The 19,690-nt window shown below is 29.4% G+C and overlaps 2 protein-coding genes across 3 annotated transcripts in view; both read right to left on the bottom strand.

Moving 5' to 3' along the window:
* Nucleotides 1–1,056: 1,056 nt before the first annotated feature.
* LOC112693273 (odorant receptor 4-like) lies at nucleotides 1,057–10,661 on the bottom strand. Its single transcript, XM_025568265.1, has 2 exons — nucleotides 10,040–10,661; nucleotides 1,057–2,848 (listed from the first exon to the last, which is right to left on the bottom strand). Exons 1-2 carry the CDS (start codon nucleotides 10,583–10,585, stop codon nucleotides 2,183–2,185), a joined length of 1,212 nt encoding a protein of 403 aa, XP_025424050.1. The 5' UTR covers nucleotides 10,586–10,661; the 3' UTR covers nucleotides 1,057–2,182.
* A 2,499-nt stretch (nucleotides 10,662–13,160) lies between these two features.
* The window catches only part of LOC112693272 (gonadotropin-releasing hormone receptor-like), a 99,951-nt gene continuing 93,421 nt past the window's right edge, over nucleotides 13,161–19,690 (bottom strand). For both annotated transcript variants that reach the window (XM_025568262.1, XM_025568263.1), the window contains exon 8: nucleotides 13,161–13,846. In XM_025568262.1, coding sequence (XP_025424047.1) covers nucleotides 13,628–13,846 — 219 coding nt within the window. In that variant the 3' untranslated portion in view covers nucleotides 13,161–13,627. The remainder of the gene's footprint in view (nucleotides 13,847–19,690) is intronic.

Genomic DNA, 19,690 nt, shown 5'->3' with positions numbered 1-19,690 from the left:
TTCAGGATTTTTAGCACTTAAAAACACAATAATAAGTGATAAATACTAAAGAACTAGACGACGACGTAGTAGCTTTGGTAAGCTTAGTAATCATTATATTATTTTGATTTTATTTGCCATAGATTAGGATACGAATATACAAATATACAAAATGATTAATTCTTCCAAAATCTTACGGTATATTTTTTATTATTATGTATCTAAATAAAATAGGAATATTTTTAAGTATGTCTATCAAGTAAAATTGTAAATAATTACGTAAATTAAAAAAAAACAGCGAAAAACGACGCCATAATTACGAACAAACAAACCGAACCAACGGTCGCACAATGGTACAGCGTATGTGCTTGTTAAGTAATAATTGTCCATATCAAGAGAATTGTTTTTGAAATATTTTCATCCACATGTACAGTCCTCGAAAACTGCACAAATTTGCCATACGCACGTTCTCGAAAAACTGTGCATTCCAATCTCTCCGGCAAAACGGAACGTGAATAGCTAGCTTAACAATTAAGTTATTTTTCCAACACGAAAATTATAACGAACTGTGAGTTGAGAATTGCAAATATGTAGGACCCACATTGTAGGTACATACGGTTGCATTAATATTTTATTTTATCGATCGGCTGGAGTTTGTATAATTTTTAGATTTTAATCATTTGTCAAAATATATAAAATAAGCACAAAAAAGGTACATATAAGCACTTTTCTGTAGAATCTATGAAATATGCAAAAATATGCACATTCAAATTTTGTATTTGAAATCATGACATCGAGAATTGAATTTATCTCGTACACAGCTATATTTTACAATAAATAACAAAATTTATGCAAATGCTACATGACTCGAACCCCGGTAATTACGTAGGGTCTACATTACATTAATTATTTTTGCTGGTGTCGCGTTAAAAAAAGTACTTACCTCGTGAACTAGCACTAAAATTTTAATAAATGCTTTTACCTACAAAGATTTCGTGTATGTAAAGCTGTAAAATATTTACTGAATTATTTTGGGTGTAAATTGTGAAATGTCATTTAATATCAAATATTCGTTCCATATATTCACATCGCATTTGTAAGTCAACTTTATTATTCTAATGTTCTTAAAAATATTTAATATAAATAAATAAAATACCAATTTCGTTTTTCGCTTTGGTTTGAATTTTAGTATATTTTTAACAATTCATGTCGCAAGATTTATTTTACTACCTATTTTACTGTTGTCTTTGCAAAATTATTCTATTGTTTATTTTTTCTCGTCACATACTGACAAGATGTTATATGCTCAAATGTGAAGTTATAAAATATCTATTGTACAAGAATTTTACGTTCTCGTATTGTACTATGGACGCGAACAAAACAGGTACTGCTCACGTGATCCACACATTTTTCTATATTTAACAATATTTTTTTTGAGCATATATTAACGATTAAGTACATACTAAAATTAAATACAACATGTAATACCTATACGTGTGCAATGAAAACAAATAAAAAATGTGCGAAGTCTACAAGATCAATGTTAAGTGTATTGTATCGACTACGAGAACTCTCTATCATTCTCTGTCTCAATCTGTACATACGCAATTAAGGGGTGCAATAGGGTTCATAACATCCCTGAGTTCAAATGTAGCACTGATGTTTTTTTTCTTCAGATCTATGTAATCTATATTAATTACAGTGAAATACCTTTCAATTTTATTTTCAACATTTTCAGCAACCCTGATATTTAGGCCCTAGTTGCGCACAAGTCAACGCGGCACCCGAGTAGACGATCTTGAGCAAATACGGGACCAACCGTTACCGTATATATTAAAATATCACTACATAATATATCATCGATATGTGCGTGCTATGGTCACAAACAGAAAATTTTATTTGTAGCCTACCAAAACCACTGTAAGAATGTATAATACATACAGAGTGGAACAGAAGTACTAAGTCAGCGAGTACTGTTTATAGGCAATCGTTTTGACCGCACTTAGCCTTACCTATGATAAACGATATGTTTTAGCCGTGATAAATGTTTCCAACGTACAGTTTTTACCTGACTTAGTATTTTTGCTCTATACTGTATACGTTTTGTATCGATAACGAGAACAGTTTCGATGTATCTTCACTCTTATACCCCTTTCTCTCTTTGTTTCTCTCTCTCTCTCTCTCTCTCTCTCTCTCTCTCTCTTTACTTGGCGTTCGCTGCCCTTAGCGCATTGACGCCCGAGTAAGAGACCTTTAGCACGGACAGGAACAACGGCAAGTTGGCTATGAACACCTTGCCGACTGTCAACTGTAACGGCGTCTGCGACCTGTACATGACCATCATCAATGATCTCCTGCTGCGCAACGGTTGCGCGTACCACTTTGAGTTGTATGAGGCTCTCAGCAAGTTGATGTGCGCGTCCTCGACCATGCTGCCATACATGCAGAAGATGAACAGCTCGGCCAAGTAGTTGCTCAACGTCAGCAGGCCCTTGACCATCACAAACTTGTTGCCGACGAATATCATGTTGAACGCGGACAGGCAGAAGTACAACGTGCTGAACATCAGCTCGAGCAGTATGATGAACCCGTAGCTCTCGTTCAGCTGGTCCTTGTAAAATATCAAACGGTTGTGGAGCTTGGTGCACATCTTCAAGTGATCCAAGAGCTTCTGCTCGGTGGTCCTGTTGGTGGACCGATCGTACTCCACGATCTCAGTGGCGTGCTCGATGAACGTGGCCAGTATTTGAAACTCGGTAATCATTTGGTTGACGAAAAACGAAAACGAACACATGATACCGGTAATTATGAACTTTACAGTCAACACGATAAAAAACTGAATGACCATTGACACCGCGTACATTTTTATCTGAAAAAAAAAAATTTGATGTAATATATAAAATAACAATTTACCTAGTATAATATATCAACGGCTTCGTTAAAATGTAATCTGAGTAATCGTGTGGTAGCCGTGGCCTAAGTGTCTCTAACGAATTAATCTAATTACATACATATGAATGTCAAAAAATCTACAATATTTGAATCACAGTTATCTGTATTAATCGAGAAGCAATAGTTCGTCGTTTAATCAACCATCAAGTTTATAAATATTATATTATTAAATATATGAGTATAACGAATATGAGATTCACGTGAATTTATCAGTACATTTCGCATGTAATTCACCGATTTGTAAGTTTATCATCTTTAAATTGGTGCATAAAATATTTTTATGAAGTTATCGTACGGTAATTTTAATTGTTCTATGGTATATAATTAAAACTTATAATGAAGGACTAAACTGTTTCAGATTACTTGACACAGGCTTATGTAGAAACTTACTTCGTCGGTATATGATTATATATGATTCTGTATATTCTATACGTCACTACCCGGTATGGCGACAATAATAAATATTATAAGTAAAGGTGACTGTAATAATGAGTCAGTATTTATTTGAATACTTTCGTTGCCAAGAATATGGGGCCTTAAATCTTAATGAGCGGATCACAGGTTATCCGTTAGTTTTGTTATTTTATTGAGGAGTCTCTTCTATATAATAAAGATTATGATAATAATTTTTCTCATTATCACTTAAGGTTTTTATTTAAAATATTAATTTTTATCACCTATCATAGTTAAGTGTAAAGACTAACCAGTCTAATCAGCTGTGACCATAAGGGGCCGGATTAATTTTCTTTAAATTAATGCTGAACGTTCATATAAAAAATATTTTAAAATCTATCTAGAATTATGAGAAATGATTACACATAACTTAAGAAAATGTATGTACATTTACAAATTTGTAGAAGTCACAACATTGAGTTATAACAAATTCAAAATAATCATAGGTACTCCTGAGATAAAATGCATTCGAATAAATCAAATTTCTGTTACATATGATTCATACTATTATTCACAACCATGTAGTGGATGGGAGGAGTTTAGCCCATTTCAGGGCGCCACTTAATCTACAACATAAAAAATATTATAAACTAATAAATAACAAACAATTAACTGACATTATATGGGGACCACCTGAAATTAACCTACCACGGGTCATTCTTTATTATTATTAAAAAATGTATTATTGTAATCAATGTTTAATAATTGTAATTTATTTCTGTCATTGTTTCATACATTTTATACAATTATTTTTTTATACATATAATATATTATAATTTATTCTTGTTTACTTCATTATTGTTTTATTTGTGCTTGTATTTTAATTATTTTTACAATTAACCTGACAATAACAGGTCGTACTAATTATAATTCTATTTTATTTTATTGTATATGCTTGGCTTGTTGCTATTGCATATATTAATTATTATTTATTGCAATACAAGAGTAAATATGAATTTGTTAAATTTTTTATTGGTTGATAGTACAATGGTTTTTGTTACATTGGTTGATATTGTGATATTTTTTATTTTATTGGATGATAATAAGATAATTTTCGTTTTAATATATATCCAAGTTTTCATTAGTGTACTGACGTTTCGAACCCATTACAAATTTCATTATCAAAATGTATGTAAACAGTGTTACTGAACATATTGAACATAATAATAATTGCTTTACTTGTTTTCGACCGGTATCTATGCTGTTAACTCTGTTACCTTTACACCTATGTTGTTGTCTTAAAGTTTAAACACAATTTCAATAATTATTAAAAACTTATTATTAAACATAGTTTTTAATAAACTTAAACGAGGAGTTTACCATTAAACTACTAAAATTAAAACTTGTACAGTTTTGAACTTTTTGTCTACACACGCATCGTCTTAACTGTACAGTTTAATCACCACAGTTTTATCAATAGGTGTTTTCAATTTATTTTCGATCAACTGTACAGTTTTAAAAATTACCTCTTGTTAACCTACACACGTATGATTTATCTGTACAATCAAATCGCTCAGTTTTAACTCGACGTGTGTGACCCGCTTTAGTTGACTGATTTTTGTTTTTATAGATTTTTGTTCAGGAAAGTCCATGAATATGTATGTGGTAAATAATATTTCAAATATTGAACCTTTATCGGATTACCATTATTATTATTTTTTTTATTTGTAAATAATTTATTTTTACGTAAATGTAGACGAAATACGTAGTTATAAAATATGCAGTGTTTATGGTCTTTGGACCAGATACTCGTAGTTTTCTATAATTAATAAAATATTATTGTTTATTGATTTATTTTATTTCATTACATAAAATATAAACATATTCTGATCATATATTATTAATAAAAAATGTATAACAAATAAAATAAAAATGAATAGAAATGTACAAATAAAAAAAATGTCTCTAAATACATCTTTAGCCAACAAAAACAGCTACAAAAAAAAAATAAATAAATAAAAAAATACATGACTTATAAACAACATTTTTTTTGAAATAATCGAAGAAAACCCAAATTATAAATATTTTTATACCTACGCATCAATAACCGATTAAGGTACTGGAATTGCAGCTTATTTTCAATTAACACAAAAAATTAATAATAATTATATCATATTCACAGAATCACTAAGATCCGTAAAATGTTCAAGTACGAGTAGTCATAGAAACAACAACAAAATTATTTACCCATATTTATAACTAACCACTATCTTTCATTAATTCTCTCTGATTTTTTCCCCTTCTCATCTTCTTTATTTTTTCTTTTTATTTTTGGGTTATTACATGTGATAATACATCGCTTGAAGAAAAATTGTCACTCAAATGAAGAAAAGACGGAACCAAAATCAGTGAAATAAAACATTGGAAAAATATGGTTAATCTAAATAAAAAATAAAAAATTTTACTAATACGTATAAGGGGATAGGTACAACTACTATACACAATTATAAACTATTACAAAGACTATACAAATTATTTTCCCCGTCTAAACAGAAATAATTAATATTTTATAGTAAAAAAATAAAAAAATAAAACAAAAAACGAATAGCTTTAAATTTACTTTTTGGAACTTTTATAACAACATAAAAAAAAAAAAAAAGATGAACTTTTATAAATATAATACCTTGCTTAAAAAAACATTAACAAAAAACACCTTAGAATTATTTAATTTCCAAATTGTTCAAAATTGTTATTATTCTTTTCACATAAGTAGTACATAAGATGTATTTTTATTCATTGTTTGAAATTAAAAAAAAAAATTGTACTCTCTTTTAACATTTCTGCATTTAAATTTTAAAATAGTGTCATAAAAATAAATAGGAAGATACCCGAGTATTTATTTTTATAAAAAGAATAGTCTGTTTTTATTAACCTTTTAGAACTAAGCAAATGACAACATATTTCAAACTAAATATTTACATAGATTATTAAGTATGAGGTATTTGTATTAAAATGTTGTCTCAAAACGGAACATTTTTCCCAGTAGTTTCATCGCTCTCCTTTATTTCATACGACTTCTCAGTAATTCAGTCAAACGCCTTAAACGTGAATCAACATAAAAGATCTTCCCAATGAATAACATGTTGACGAGTATTTTTTGTAACTTAATTTTCCATGTTCAAGTATTTTTATTGTGAAATGCTCCTATCTATCAGAGTTCTATTTTTTGTACAATATTATATTTTCAACAAGATGTATTACATTAAATATAGAGGTATATTTGACTTTTCTTAACTTTTGATGGTTGTTGTATGGATAGTAAAAAAATAATTAAATTAATAAGTATTTCTAATGAATTAAATTTTAATTACTTAATATCTTGAGGTTACTTATTAAATTAACTAAAGTTAAATCATACATCAGAATCTAACTAATAAAGATTCCATGTAGTTGATACAGATTCTGGAGGTATGAGAACATCAGACATCCCTTATACTCATAAACTATGTAAACTATAAGATATGGAATGGGATATTTCATTCATATTATTTAAGTAATTAATTTAAATTTGAATACATTTCTCTATCCTTCTCTGCATATACGTTAAGCAAGTAACGTGATTAAATTGGAGTCAATGGCTTTTAATACATGATCAGTTTTCTCTGCGATGACGCAGCAATCAAAAAATAATTACAACGGTCATCTACTTGATGGTTGCAACAACTTCGATCCATCATTGATCAGCCACACGATAGCTGAATGGTTCGATATTTGTACAAATTTACATTCCGAGAGAAAAAAGTGCATCATAGTATTCGATTATAATAGGCCAATTAGTGAATTCGCAATATAACTGTTATTTAAATAACCGATATTTCATCAACATTCTACAACAATCCAAATCATACATCATTAGCGTACACTTCATTTATCAAGATTATTCTTTGATTAAATTTTCTAAAAATAAAAGAAATTCAAAGTTTATGTATGTCTATAGTGTAACTGGCACACAAATCTACGTTAAAAGTATTAATGTTTTTTGAGTGCCTTCAAACAAAAATAATTATTTTCGCGAGTTTACCTACACTTTTAAGCTTCTTTGTGTGATGTCGTGTATGCATATTTTACCTTATAGCTATCACAGAATACGTTACTACTATCATACATTTTACATAAATTATTGTACCATCTGTCATAAAAATTGTTTAATTAATTTTACTACTAGTATAAATCCACTGCGAAACTAAATATTTTTAACTTAATTTGTCATATCGGCATATTGAGGTGTCGGTAATTGACCACAAATCAATATTGTCGTAACTAAAAAATAGAAAACATAAAATAAAATAAATTTCTTTTAAATAAAAATATCCTTAAGGCTACAAAACAAATAATAAATCGAACAAAAGAAGTTTTTATACAAATAAAAAATATAAACTATTCATAAAATGATAAATAAAAAATATTTATAAATAAAATTTCAAGTAAGCGCGATCACCTATTATGGTTCGTATTGGAAATAGAAGAGAGGTAGTAATAGTACCTGAATGTAATATATGAACCTGTGATTACAGATAGTTTCAGATAGCTAAGGTTAGATAAAATATATTTATCTCAATAATTACAAGGCGTGGCAGTTAAATAAGGAAACATTTTATTTTATAAATGGGATTTTTTTTATTTATATACATTTATGCATTTATGTCCTCGCAATACTCTCCATTGAGTCAAATCCACTTGTTTCAGTGTTTTTTTTTTTACTTTTTAAAATATCCCTGAAAGTTTTCAGAAGTTAGACTATTAAAACACTGACGTTACAGCTCGTTGAATGATTTCAGAAATCCTTATAACAATGTCATTTTATGATTCCTTCTACTTTGAAAAGATCCAGAAGTTGAACGTTGAAATGTTTCTACTGATAAAAAACTATTATACGTGACTGTGACAGTCATCATCCAACATGAATTTCAATTTTCAGAAGATCACGGCTGATTTTCCGCCGGATTTCACAAGAAACTTGATGACGACTCGCTGTTAATTTTTCACGTCACACATTATCCGACAACACGACACTTTTCAATATTCAAACAACACAAAGTTTAATACTGATCACTATTAAACTTGGTAAACTATTGTAGAAACTTTTCAACTTTACAACAAGATAATTCTTACGATATCGGGTTTACGAATTGAGGCGTTGGAAACAAATTCTCGTTACATAATTACTATGGCTTGTAACATAAAAGAAAATCAAAACTTTTTGATGAAATTACTGTAAGGAATGATTAATTCGTCTAAGCGCTTTTGATATATAAATATCGAGTTCAAACGTTTCGTGTAATATTCAGCGATACTTTTTGTTTTTTTACGAATGATCCCGCTGATCAGACCAATGCGATCTCTAAAATATCACACTAATGTTAATATTTGGTTTAAAATACCGAATTGATGAGTTTGTGCGGTTTTATTTATTGCCATTTTTTTTTTTTTTTTTAAATATTTTTGTGCGTTTTTAATAATTCTAGCATGTAGAAAGTCGTTGAGCGTTCAATAAAAGACGAAATAAAAATGTAACCATTTGCTCTTTGTTGAACAGCATAACATCAACTGTGTTCCAAACACCTGCTCGTGTGCTCTTTTCGGTATTTCGTGCAGTGCTGTTTACTGAAGTTGAAAACTAAAACCTAGTCCCTAGCGAATAATTGCGCTTTTGTAATACGATTCCAACAAGAATCCGTCAACCACGTTGTGAGCGTGCACGCGTGTGTACACGTATGCGGAAAAAGCAAACTCTTATTTTTTTACCCCGAGTTATAATATACCGTCGTCTAAAAGAACAACTATCTCTTCCTTCATTCGCGAACGTCGATTAAAAATTAATATTGGTTCGAAGAAATCGTAACACAGTTGATACTGTTATGGCAATTTGAAATTCTACCACGACGAACGATGAAATGAAAGTGTATTAGAACTTTTCTGTAGCCGGTCAAGCAGTTGGTCAATAAGTAGACCAGGCACATGTTGACGACCGACACTTATTACAGAGATGTAATAAAATGAACAACGCGAGGACCGTTGAGATCGCGCTTTACGATCTATGATCCATGAAGTTTAACACCTACAGTTATCAGCAGTGATACATTTCAGTGTGCGCTGTTTCCGACCGTTGTCTCCGAGGCAGGGCCTGATTCGAACATTTTAAGGGCGAAATAAAAAAATGTAACACCTTGTCAAAAGCAGCCTCCTCCACGCATGAGTTGTGTGAAACAAATTCATAGTTACAATTTACTTTTAAATGTTCACGAATTAAATTACAATGTTATACACGCATTATCTCTATAGATATCTTGTATTTATTCGATCATATTTTGCTTGTATTTGTTTTATACGATGAAATTTGTGTTAAAAAAAAAAAATGTTCGTACAAATCCGGAGTACCACAATAACAGTGGTCATTAAGTGATTTCCTATCCTGCCTATTGGTATTAATGACCATGTTTCGAGGATTCGGTACCGTATTGGTTTCGGGCCCCGTGTTCGGACAACGGCCGTAAGCGTGTGCTTCTGCTGAGGCGCACACGATGTCCACCACTCGAACAACGACGTCGTTGCGTTTCTAAGTGGCGGATCTGTCGGCGATTTATAATAAATGAAAAAATAAAAAAAATGTGAAAACGTGTGTATAGGACGTGGTGGTGCGCGCGTATCATACAACCTCGGACGTGTCCATCGGGAACCACATGACCACCATCTGCGTGGACTGCGAGCCCAACTTGGCATCGGTGAAGCTGGCGGCGACCAGGGGCACCATGCCCGTGGCCGGGATCTCGAACACGACGAGCGCGAGGTACGAGACAATTATGTGCATGGTGAACCGGCCGTAGGACGAGCGTATCGCGGACATTTTGCGCCGGAGCGCGTCCGGCACGGGCCCACCGTAGCCGGGGAACTCGTCTTCGACCATCAGCAGCATGGCCCGGTTGTACCGCTTGGTGCGGATGGCCAGCACGATCAGGGATAGCAGGAACGCGCAGATGATGAAGTACGTCAGCGACTCGAGCGCCTTCTTGTTGTCCTCGAACAGTATCGGGTACATGGTCAGCCCGGACGTGACCATGATGGTGGTCAGCTGGTACACGCGCAGCGTCGTCTCAACCCTGGACAGCCGGTCCGAGGACGAGTCATAGAACACGCTCCATCGGACGCAGAACTTCTGGAACGGCGTCAGGTGGAAACGGGCCCGCGGTCGCTGCGCGTCCATGGTACTCTACGGGCGCCCCGTGGCCCTGCGACGCACCGTCGGATGAGACTACGGCGGCTGCACGAGCGAACGCGGCGCCGAAACGACGACTGGCCGGCGAGGGACAACGCGCCCGTCATCGCCGAAACTCCTGTCCCTCGCCTCCCGTCAACCACTCCGCCGGTGACGTTACCGTTCCGGTACCCTTTTGTGTTTGTCTTTCGTCGCGGACGCCGTACCCGTCGCTTACCCGCTGTCGAATCTTACCCCCGCCCCACCCGTCCACTCGACACATCCGTCACCCTCGAACCCTCCAATCATCCGTTCGACCTCGAAACCGTTTACGCTAACCGACAATCGTGACACGGTCTGTTCACGCCCGCGCGCGCGAGACGGCGCCTTATCGTCATCTTGTAAATGTTTGATCGGATCGGACGAACTTATTTCTACCGGCGCGAAATAGGTACGTGTTCGGTGTGTAATTTGTGAGCATTATTTTTCACGCTCCCGAAATTCCGTAAACGCGAAAATGGACACGGTGCCCGCGAAGGAAAAGTTAGTAATAACGGTGTGACAATGCGACCGCCGGCCGTGCGTGCACGGCGGCATGCGCGTTTTGTAATTTTCTTACGTGTTCCGTACGCGGATCGTCGCGGAAACGTCATGTACGTAAACGATATTTCTGGCACGTTTCAGCGGCATAAACACCTATTTGCTAGGTCGTCAAGAGAATATGATAATATGTTTTTCATGAAACGTGCGTCGACGTCGTTTCGGCGACGACCTACCAAACCCGGCACAAACTGTTGGTAAACCGTTAACAATAATGTACACCGCGTAAAAGATTATTTACATTCGCACTGGGGTGGCCGTCGGCTTATGATTTATGACTCGACTTCATGTTGTTGTACAGTATGTCCCATAAGTCCCGTATCACCCTTAATATCTCCACGGGAAATCAATATATTCAAACGCGGTTTTTTTTTTTAACAATACCTGGTATGGAAATTCTGATTGAATGGCATAAAATTCAATTTTTTTTTTAAAAAAAATTCGAAAATTCAAAAAAAAAAATTGTATGCATCTAAGAATTTTCAATTATTAAGATAGCTATTTTCTTGAGCATATTTTTTAAAACAGTTAAAAAAAAAAAATATTAAAATTTAATAAAAAATTACCGAGTTAGAGCAAGTTATGTTTTTGAATATTTATAATAATAGTTGTTACGTAGCAAAACACGAATTGCTAGATTTAATCAATCTCGATTGGAACGCTGATTTTTTATGGCAATCTGTAAATATCTAATTATTAGTGGAGCTTTTTGGAAAAATTAAAATTCAAATTCATATAATATTTTTAAATTTGATTGTTAGTAGAAAAAAAAATGTTATTACGTAAAAACAAAAATAATGTATTACATTCTTTTTTATAAATGTTCGAAGTGACCTCCATTGTTTGTAACACAGACCTGAAGTTTTTATATCCAAGTGTTTTCAACATTTTCTAATGTCTCAGGTAAAATATTTTGAATATTTTGTTCAACTTTGTCACGGAGATCAGGCAATGAACACGACGGATATACAAAATTTTACAAATAACCCCATAAAAATAATCCATTGGTGTTAAGTCGAGCGACCTAGGTAGTCAAAACACTGAACCCGATGTTCCTATCCATTCTCCCGGGAAGTGCTTGTCCAGCCAACCTCTCACAGTATTTGAATTATGTGCTGGTGCACCGTCTTGCATAAATTTGATTTTAATATTATTTTTTTTTAAACTGTTTTAAAAAATATGCTCAAGAAAATGAATATCTTAAAAATTCTTAAATGCATAAAAAAATTTTTTTTGAATTTTTGAATTTTTTAAAAAAGAAATTGAATTTTATGCCATTAAATTAGAATTTCCATACTAAGTATTATAAAAAAAACCGTGTTTAATTATATTGATTTCCCGTGGAGATATTAAGGGTGATACGGGACTTATAAGACATACTGTATACCTAAATGGTCAAAGTTGGATGTCGACGAACGATGGTGCACTCTGCATACCTTGGTATGGGATACAATTTAACGCATGGTCCAAGACTCAATTGTCTAGTGAATTTTAATTTTGAATAAAATTATTCAAATGTTTAATCCTTAGGATTAAATAATAATGTCACGGTAGATATCGTAATTGAAACAATAAAGGTAGGTAAACAATACAAAACTTTTTGTACACGACGATATTATATAATTATATTTACTGATCATAAAACTGAACTATAACATATAATTTGTACATACAACGTAGCAATATCATCATAACACATACAATTATAATATATAAATCATAACTATTATTACATAATATTATAGTTTACACAATTTTTTTTTTTTTTTTCTTAGCAATTGGTAATTATATTCTGTTTCGACATCTTATAGTGATTATTCTAGACCGTTAAAATATTAAAATTAATCATTCTATGTACAACTTATTTTTTCAAAACCTTAATGATCATATAAAAAAATATCGAAAATCATAACTATACTACTATCTCATTAAATTTAAGGATAAATAAAAATTATTTAATTAGTTGAACATATTGTACTTTATTGTTTTATACACACAGTAAATATATAAATTTAATAAAAATAAAAAAATTTGTGCTTTCAAAACACTCAATTTTGGTCAAGAATATCATACAGGTCAGTTATATAAGTTGTCTAAAAACTTTATTGTTACGTAAATACTATTTTACAAACTACGAGGTAAATTAATAATAATACATAAAATTAATAGGTAAAATTGAATTATTCTAAACTCAGAACACATTGATAAATGTTATCATGGTATATTGTGATTCTGAGTATAATGGAATTATGAACATCATTCGTACGACCAGATTATTCAATTATTCAGATAGTAAACCTTATAATTTTTTCGGCTCAGTTACTGACAGTAAATTATAATGTTATCAACTTGGATCGATTTTCATAAATAATCCTCACCGGGCTGCGGTCCGGTACAAACGCAGTTTTTAAAATAAATTAATTACATCCTATTCGGCTTGTTCGTTTCAATCTAAGTATATATTTTCGTTTCATTTATTTCATTGTCGTTGCCCGCCGTTGTGGTGAGTGTTTCGTTTTCGTTGTTCAACCGATTACAGCCATTCGTGTTCCCGTTTGACTTGAACAGTGTTGTCTTATCGATTATGGTAGATTTTCGAGTGGCTTTCGATCTCACGGTTAACTTGTGCCACGTCACAACTCTTACCGAAGCTACCGATTCTCCAACACCCTGTATACAATTAACATGCAATTAATAAATGTTACATATTTGTTTTTTATAACACAAATGTGTGTTATTATTTTACTGAGATATTGTCATACAGTCATATTGCCATATAATACGTAAGTTAACTATTTGGCTTGGAGGGCATAACCCTATTTCAAAATTTTATATTTTGTAACATAAACATTTAGTATGATGATTAAATAAAATGAGTTAAGAGGATGTGGGGGATAAAACTCCCCACGAATTTTTTGTGTACACATTTTTCAAGCTCCCTCACGAGTAAAAATTAAAATTACACCTATGATGTAAAAGGTGTATCACAGCAGAAAAACTTTTAACACACAACAAAACATTTTGATTATATATATATATATATACTATATTCATGTAATTCACAACGAAATTCCAAATATTGAAATGCCAACATTTCATTCATCTATTATGAAAAATATAACGTATGATTTTCCAACTTCATTGACAACTATTGTTCCAGACATTTGAATAAATTTATATTCAAATATATATACCCATCTCAAATAATGGTAATTATCCTAGAATGCATTATTGCCCAGAATTTAAAAAAATTAAAATAAAAGTATCATTAATTTATTAATTTTCACCTCTTCTTATGATACTTATATACTTGCATTTTTAATTAATATATTTTTTTTAGTTAGAACTAAAGCTATATTATTCTACAATTGATTACAATTTATCACAGATGATGTTTTAAAATTACTTTTTTAAAGTATCCATGTAATTTATGAGAAAATGACTAGAAGATAATTAACGAAAAAATAAATAAAGTATACTGCAAACCTGTGTTTTACATCATCGATTTATTTTTATTTTAATAAAAAAATAAATATCTCTGAAAATAATAAAAGGCCACGTCTTATATATTTATATATATATACCTATATTATATTATAACCTATATACTCATATACTCGTACAATATATGTATATTTATTAAAACTATACAAAAACGTGAGATGTTTTTTTAAACACAAAGCATACAATTAGGATAATTTCTAAAGTTGAAAAATATAATAAAAATTGTGGTTACTTTTTAAAAAATTAACAATTTACTCCGTTTGGTTTTTTCATTTTGTTAGCACTTAAGTATGGCGAAATTTTATAATTTGACAAACATTCATCATTATCAATATTTAGTGAGTGTAATAAATGTTTATAAGTTTATTTGTATTAATTTTCGTTTGAAAAAAATATACTATTATCATTTAATTCAAAATAATTGTTTATTATTTACTATGTTGACATAGGTAGGTATACTTAATAAAACGAAAATCGCACACTCAATTTCCTACAGTATGTAGTTTGTTTTCTTATTACCAGTGCATTGTAACATTAAAATAGTTTATAATTGAACTATTTACAAATACCACGCTTATAAATAATAAAATAGTTGACCTTAAATTATATATATGTATAGTATATGAAGTTCACTAATTTCCTAGAAAATACTTAGTACGTTTTTTTGTAAAACTATGTTTTAAAAAATTCTTGTAAAGAAAATTAATAATTTACTGTTGATTTTATTAAATAGTATTTTATAATTTTATATTAAAAGAAATAAGAAGAAAATATTTTCCTAATGTATAGTTGATCAACAAAAACATTTTGACTATGTTATTAACATAATACGTTATTAGGGTAAAAAATAGTTCAGCTTGAACCAATATAATAAAAATATTTCCAAGAAATATTTAATCACTGGAGTATATAATATTTGTTTTATATTGTAATTAATTATTTTTTTTTCATTTAGGAATTCTGTTTTTATCTATTTTTATTAAATTAGTGATCGTGGGTTGTGAGTTTTGACATATAATAACAATCAAAAATATATATTTTACAGCATGTATTTAATAATAAATATTTATGTTATAATAATTTGATAAAATCTAAGTTACCTATTGTATTTTCTTAAAATTTTCAACAATTTGATGGATTTGAACAGTTATAATACATTTAATAGTACCAGAAGCTTTTTTGACAATTAGGGAAAACATACCTGTATAATTCATTAAATAATTATTTTTGGTTTCTCATCTTGAAGAATTTTTTACTCTTCACCTAACATTTTTAAAATTACTGTTATAATAATATTACAATGTGTTAAAAATAATTTTTAATTATGCATCATTGTCTATATTTTAATTTGACAAAAACACAAGACGTATTTAATCACGCTCATGATCTAAAATAATATCAAATTCAATACATAATTTTTTACATTTAACTAACTTTTTCTAATTTAAAGTGAAACTTGTACAAAAATGGTCAATTATAAAATATTTACTATGCATTTGTATTTTCTTTCAATAAATATAAAATAATAATAAAATAAATATGAAAAATTATGAAATAATTACAGTATTTTAATATTGTTATATAAGAACGACCTGTGTACATAATTGCTGAAGAATAAAATTAAAGTCTAATAAAAAATTTAAAAATTATTCAAAAATAAAAAATGATAAAAAGAAAATAAAACTAAAACATCTATGATAAATTTCAGTACAACAAAAGAAAGGCACAAAGAATATGTTTGATGAGACGGAATGAATAAAAAATGCGTTATTAGTGATTGATACAATAAAATTATGATTATGACAAGTAAAACAGTAGTTCCATCTCATAAAAAGTTGACAAACATTCAATTTTAATCCTTGCTCGTTTGAATAATGTATTTGATATTATAATGTACTTTATCTCTTTTCGGTATTTTGAACACAAAAATATTCACAAAACATTTGTAAATAAAAAAAATTAAAAATTAAAAAAAAAAAGAATGCATTTAAAACTTTAAGCCCGCTTTCATAATTAAATGTAATAATTCTGTTATTGACTGTTTTTGATTATGCAAAGTGTCGTTTAATAGTGGGATATGGTAAACAACAGTTTTTTTCTTAATTTCAAAGGTTGAAGTAGTTTTGTTTATATTAAACTGCTGTAGACAAAACATAGAGTCCATATCTAAGCTACACAAGGGACAATTATAAGCTCTACCAACAAAGATCCATGTAATTATAAATTTAAGTGTGGAGCTGAGATACAATTAAATCATCATAAATATATTTGTTTAAGCATTATGGTATTATTATAGGTAGGTAATAAAGCATTTTGTTCCCATAAGGATAATTTAAAATGTAACCGCCTTACAAGGATTAAACTTAAGTATATTTATATGTGCATTGAATTTCGCAACAGGTGTGATAACATAAATAATATTATGCCACTGTAATAAAATAATTGTATATTTGATTAGAAAATTAACATGTGGGAATTCAGAATTTTATAGTGCAATAAAGAGAATAATTATTTTTTTTTTTTTACATTTAATGTAAGTTTCTCGCTAACATAGGGTCGTTGGCCGCGATCATAGTTACAAAACTATTATTAAAATATGTTTTTTGTTCACTAGCCTTAATTCAGTAATTCAAATAATTTATATTACCAATATATTAAAATTAATTCCTAATAAGATCACCAAAATAAATTTAGTTTGATTATTTTTGACTAAAACCATGTGTTTTTAATAATCACTACAACTGTTATTCTGATAAAAGGTCTTATTCATGTCTCAATTAATTTATTTCAACATTTATACTGAATTTTCATCCTGGAAATATATTTTTATATCTCATCGTAATTGCCATTTTCCATCGATATTAATTTGGGATTTTTTCTACAGTATATAGCTCATCTTAATAATAACTGTTATAGACTATGAGATCAATTTTTTTATTTTAAATTTTATTTTTAAACAATTGAAATTGATGAATTATGAATTTAGAATAACTTTCTTAGGTTTGGATTATAGAATATAATACATATTTTCAGTTACGCTGTATACACAGTATTGTCAGTTTTGTTTATATTTTTTTTATTTTTACGAGAACCTTATCAACTTTTCCCTTAATCAATAATATTTTTAAAAGAATTACATATTTCAACTGTAACATTAATTGCCATTAACCGTATTTAGTTTTATTCAATTATCAAATTAAAATTAGAATGAAAAATAAAAATGTTCTAAATATGTTGTAAATCATTCAGTTAAACAAATAAAAATATTTAAAAAATGTTTGGTTCATAAAACAATTGTTATGTTACAGTTTATCGTTTTTAGATTTGTTGGAATTCTAATAAAATATCAAATGTAGGGGTTTAATTTTACATCTAATTAGATTCCGCTCCCGGGTAAAGTTTTCTAAAAATATCGTGTAATACATTTACATATAGATTTTAACAGAATGTAAATTTGACTTTTTTATTATAGTAATGTAAAATTATTTGACAATTCCACGATTTATTTTTATCGTACATGAAAATATCCGAAGAAAAAATAAATAAATGCAAAAAATAAAATTGTTAATCTTTAAACTTTTTTATTTTGATTATAATTTGATTTATTAACATTAATTTTTTTAATTATTGTATGAGTGATAAAATATTTTAAGTATTATAAATATCCATCATATAATTAAATCATTTTATTTAAATATTTAAATCATAGGCGTGCCCAGAATTTTGTTTTGAGAGTGATTTTAATTATTTAACGTCATTATAAATGTCTTTGTGATTTACGAAACGACCAGTTAGATAACCAATATAATATGATAAAATAATAATACACAAGTATGATAAAAAAACTGGTATGAATATTATAGATATTTTATATTTTAAAGGGGAAGTTGATGGTACACTACTCTAACTATTTTGTTTTTTATTATGTGGCTTTTTAATGTCACAGTATATATATATATATATATATATATATATATATATATATATATAATAGCTCGTGAAATGAGATTAAAATATCCTTTGATATTATAATAAATCCTTCAATTCAATCCTTAATTTTATGGTGATTAGACTTTGGTTTCAAATTTTTCTACAAAATAAAAAACTTTGAAACCAAAAGACTCACATGTTCTAGATTTGAGTGACCAACTTGATTATTTTAAAATAAAAAGCCAAAAATTGATGAATAAATTTATATTTCACAGTGATTGTGTAATATAATAAAATATTCTATTATATAAATAAAATAAGATAAAAAAAACGAGAAAGTCAATTTGGGGGTGGTTTGAATCCCTTAGACAACCCTTAGTCACGCCCCTAATTTAAATATATATTTGAATTGTATTTTTTATTTTTTTATTTATTTTATTTCAAAAATTATTCTCAGTAAGGAAAAAATTATGTATTTTTTAGGGCCAGTAAAAATGTTGTGCGAAATAATCAAAATAAAAACTCGAATATTTTGTTTGAAATTTATAGAAACTAAAATTAGAAAAAACTTATTATAGTTATTCAAATATATTTTAAAACAATTTTTCATACATTCTGACATTCTGTATCAAGGTTCTTTTATATTCAAATACATTTTTAAATTTTTTTAGTATGTATTTATTCAATGAGATATTTTAATTTAAATTAGTTATTTTAAATAGTTTAAATAATTTTCAAATAAATAGAATTATTCGTTAACATAATACAATTTAATTTAAAAATAACTTCGATCGAATATCGAATTTAATGACTTTAAACAATGGTCTACATTATATGAATTAATAAGCATGATAATAGTAAACGTGTTTAATACGCTCTTTCAAATGTCGAATTAGTTTATTTATCTGTTACTCGAATACCGCATAGCCAATACTTTAGTATAAGAACAGTGGTATATTTTTTATAAGTACTGAACCCTTACTATGGCGAACATTTTATATAAAATTTATAAGCGTCCATCAATAAAGCAACAGATTACATATCTGCAATATAGGTCACTAAGTTACAGCAACTAGTGTC

This window comes from Sipha flava, unplaced genomic scaffold (genome assembly GCF_003268045.1).
Source record: "Sipha flava isolate LNK unplaced genomic scaffold, YSA_version1 83_pilon_pilon, whole genome shotgun sequence".
Lineage (NCBI taxonomy): Eukaryota > Metazoa > Arthropoda > Insecta > Hemiptera > Aphididae > Sipha > Sipha flava.
The sequence above is the reverse complement of the archived record's forward strand: the minus strand, read 5'-3'. Positions and strand labels throughout refer to the sequence as shown.

Coding starts and splice junctions, on each gene's coding strand:
- LOC112693273 (XM_025568265.1), bottom strand. CDS start 10,585: ATGGACGCGCAGCGACCGCGGGCCCGTTTCCACCTGACGCCGTTCCAG. Junction 2,849..10,039: donor TCCCGATGGACACGTCCGAG/GTTGTATGATAC, acceptor TTTTTTTTTCAG/ATAAAAATGTACGCGGTGTC.